Here is a 2,700-nt window from a genome sequence, read left to right on the forward strand (position 1 = left end):
CCAGGAGACAGGTGTGAAGCTGGAGATTGAGTCTGAGTTGTTGCATCATCAGCTGAGCATAATCAGAAGTCCTGTAAAAAAGCTGCAAAGAAAAGGTAAGTAAACTTTAACTTTTCTGATAATGAATGTTTTTATTATTTTTGAAACAAATGGTGAATGCCATGTACTTTTATATAGCTCTTTTGCCTTTTTTTTAAATGCCAAAGGTCATCAGGGTCACAGTCCCATCCAGCCATTCACACACACACTCATACACTGATTGTGGCTGCTGCTTACTGTTGAGGTGTTCTGGGCAGCCACTCCCTGATGTAAAAAATAAATAAATAAATCAGGTCACTGCTCAATTTGAACTTTTCCTTAAAACCGACTGCCACTACCTGATTACAAATGTGGCCATGTGGTCACTGGCCAATTTTGCTGAAAAACTGGCATTTAGGTCGCTGTGAGTTAGCATTTTGGCATATGTGATCATAGTCAAAGCGGGAGAAGAAGGTCCAGGTTCATCTGGGCTGCGTACGTTTCTCTAAGAACAAACTTGAGTCTGAAAGTTGCTGCTGAAGGATGCATAAACTTAATACTTAAAAAAGGGTCTGAATACTTAAGACCATGTGATTTTTCAGGGTTAATTTTTTCTTTTTGTAAAATGCAGTACTTTCTACACCTGTTTTCAGTCAAGATGTGGCACTCTGTCTACATTATTGAGAGAGTTTTTTGCCACAAAGATATGAAGAGGGGAAAAATGTAAAAGGGTCTAAATACATTCCGTATAATTTCACTAATTCATGTTTTTAGTCAGTTAGGAAACAGAGCCCTTATATCTAATGCTTCATACGTTTTTCATAATTTTCTCCTGAATCTTTGTCCCTGCAGACCTCTCAGAGGAACACGTCTTTAAGGAGGAAACTGATGATGATCAGCTTCTCTGGAAGCAGGAGAGGAGCTCCAGTCCAGATGAGGAGATTAAAGAGGAGCAGGATGAGCACTTCATCTGTGAGGAGGGGGAGCAGCTTGAACTGAAGCAGGAGACCGATGCTTTTATGGTCAATGAGCATGATCAGGAAAAGATGGACTCCAAACCAGAACCAAGTGAGAGTCCAGTTCTGGAAGCAAAAACTCAGATCAGAAACAGTGATGCTCTGACTGTCCTGACGGACTCCCCTTCAAACGAGAGCTCACCTTCCTGTGGAACATGTGGAAAAGTTTTTACTCGATGGGATAGTTTAATGGTTCACATGAGAATACACACAGGTAAAATACCTTTTTGTTTTAAACTATGTGAAAAAAATTTATTCAAATTGCAAACTTAGAAGTCCAAATGAGAACTCACACAGGTGAAATGCTTTATCCCTGTAAAATATGTGGAAAATGTTTCATTATAAATGGTGACTTAAAAATCTACATGAGAATTCACACAGGTGAGAGGCCTTTTTCTTGCAAAAATGGTCATAAAAGCTTTATAGAAAGTACCACCATAATTTTATCACACGATAACTTGTAGAGATGAGAGGCCTTTTTATGTGAAATTTGTTAGAAAGCTTCTAAACACCCAAGCAGTTTGAAACACCACATGAAAACTCACATAACTTGATACCTTACACTTGATACTTAAATATTCAAAAGAAGCCCTGGCAATGAGATTTTTCAAGGCCTAACTGCATATTAAACTAACTTCATGCTCCATTGCCTTTTTCATGTTCGAGTTTACGTGGATGAAAAAGTTCTGTAGAACAACAGTCTGGTCCACGCCTAATACAGCTAGTTTTTCTAACATTAATGTTCGAGCCGCTGTTATAAAACAAAATTGTGGATAATGTGAATAAATGCTGTGATTATATTATTGCACCGATTTTATTTGAAATCTGTTAGAGTCCTTATCTGGTACATCAGATGTTTTTACTTGTTTCCTCCTGAATCTTTGTTCCTGCAGACCTCTCAGAGAAACACATTTATAAAGAGGAGACTGAAGAAGAACAGCTTCTCTGGAAGCAGGAGAAGAGCTCCAGTCTGGATGAAGAGGAACCAGAACTTTCACAGATCAAAGAGGAGTGGGAGGAGGTCTGCATTGGAGAGGAAGGAGAGCATCTTGAACTGGAGGAGGAGAATGATGCTTTCACGGTCACTGAACGTGATCAGGGAAATATGAACTCCAAACCAGAACCAAGTGAGAGTCAAACTGTGGAAGAAAACCCTCAGATCCAAAACAGTGATGCTGTAACTGTACTAGTGGACTCTCCTTCCCCTAAGAGCTTACATTCCTGTGAAACGTGTGGAAAAAAATTTACTCAACGTGGTAATTTGAATACTCACATGAGAACGCACACAGGTGAGAGGCCATTTACATGTAAAGTATGTGAAAAAAGTTTTACCAAAAGTAGCATCTTAAGCGTCCACATGAGAACTCACACAGGTGAAAGACCCTTTACCTGTGATGTGTGTGGAAAAAGTTTCATGCAATGTGCAAACCTGCGTGTCCACATGAGAACTCATACGGGTGAAAGGCCTTTTAGATGTAAAGTGTGTGAAAAAAGTTTTACTAAAAGTAGCATCTTAAATGTCCACGTGAGAACTCACACAGGGGAGAGGCCTTTTTCCTGTGAAGTATGTGGACAAAGTTTCATCACAGGGAGTGTCTTAAAGGTTCACATGAAAAATCACACTGGAGAAACTCCTTTTTCATGTAAAGTTTGTAAAAAGATTTTC

The 2,700-nt window shown here is 39.2% G+C and overlaps 1 protein-coding gene across 1 annotated transcript; it reads left to right on the forward strand.

The window, feature by feature from the left end:
• Positions 1-6: 6 nt before the first annotated feature.
• LOC112139263 (zinc finger protein 2 homolog) lies at positions 7-2,694 on the forward strand (the record flags this gene model as incomplete). The annotated part of the gene is made up of 3 exons (XM_024262013.2): positions 7-95; positions 871-1,248; positions 1,928-2,694. Coding segments are annotated over exons 2-3 (978 nt in total), but the record flags the coding sequence as incomplete, so codon positions are not given.
• Between the last annotated feature and the right edge of the window lie 6 nt (positions 2,695-2,700).

The sequence above is a fragment of the Oryzias melastigma genome, unplaced genomic scaffold (genome assembly GCF_002922805.2).
Source record: "Oryzias melastigma strain HK-1 unplaced genomic scaffold, ASM292280v2 sc03002, whole genome shotgun sequence".
Taxonomy (NCBI): Eukaryota; Metazoa; Chordata; class Actinopteri; order Beloniformes; family Adrianichthyidae; genus Oryzias; species Oryzias melastigma.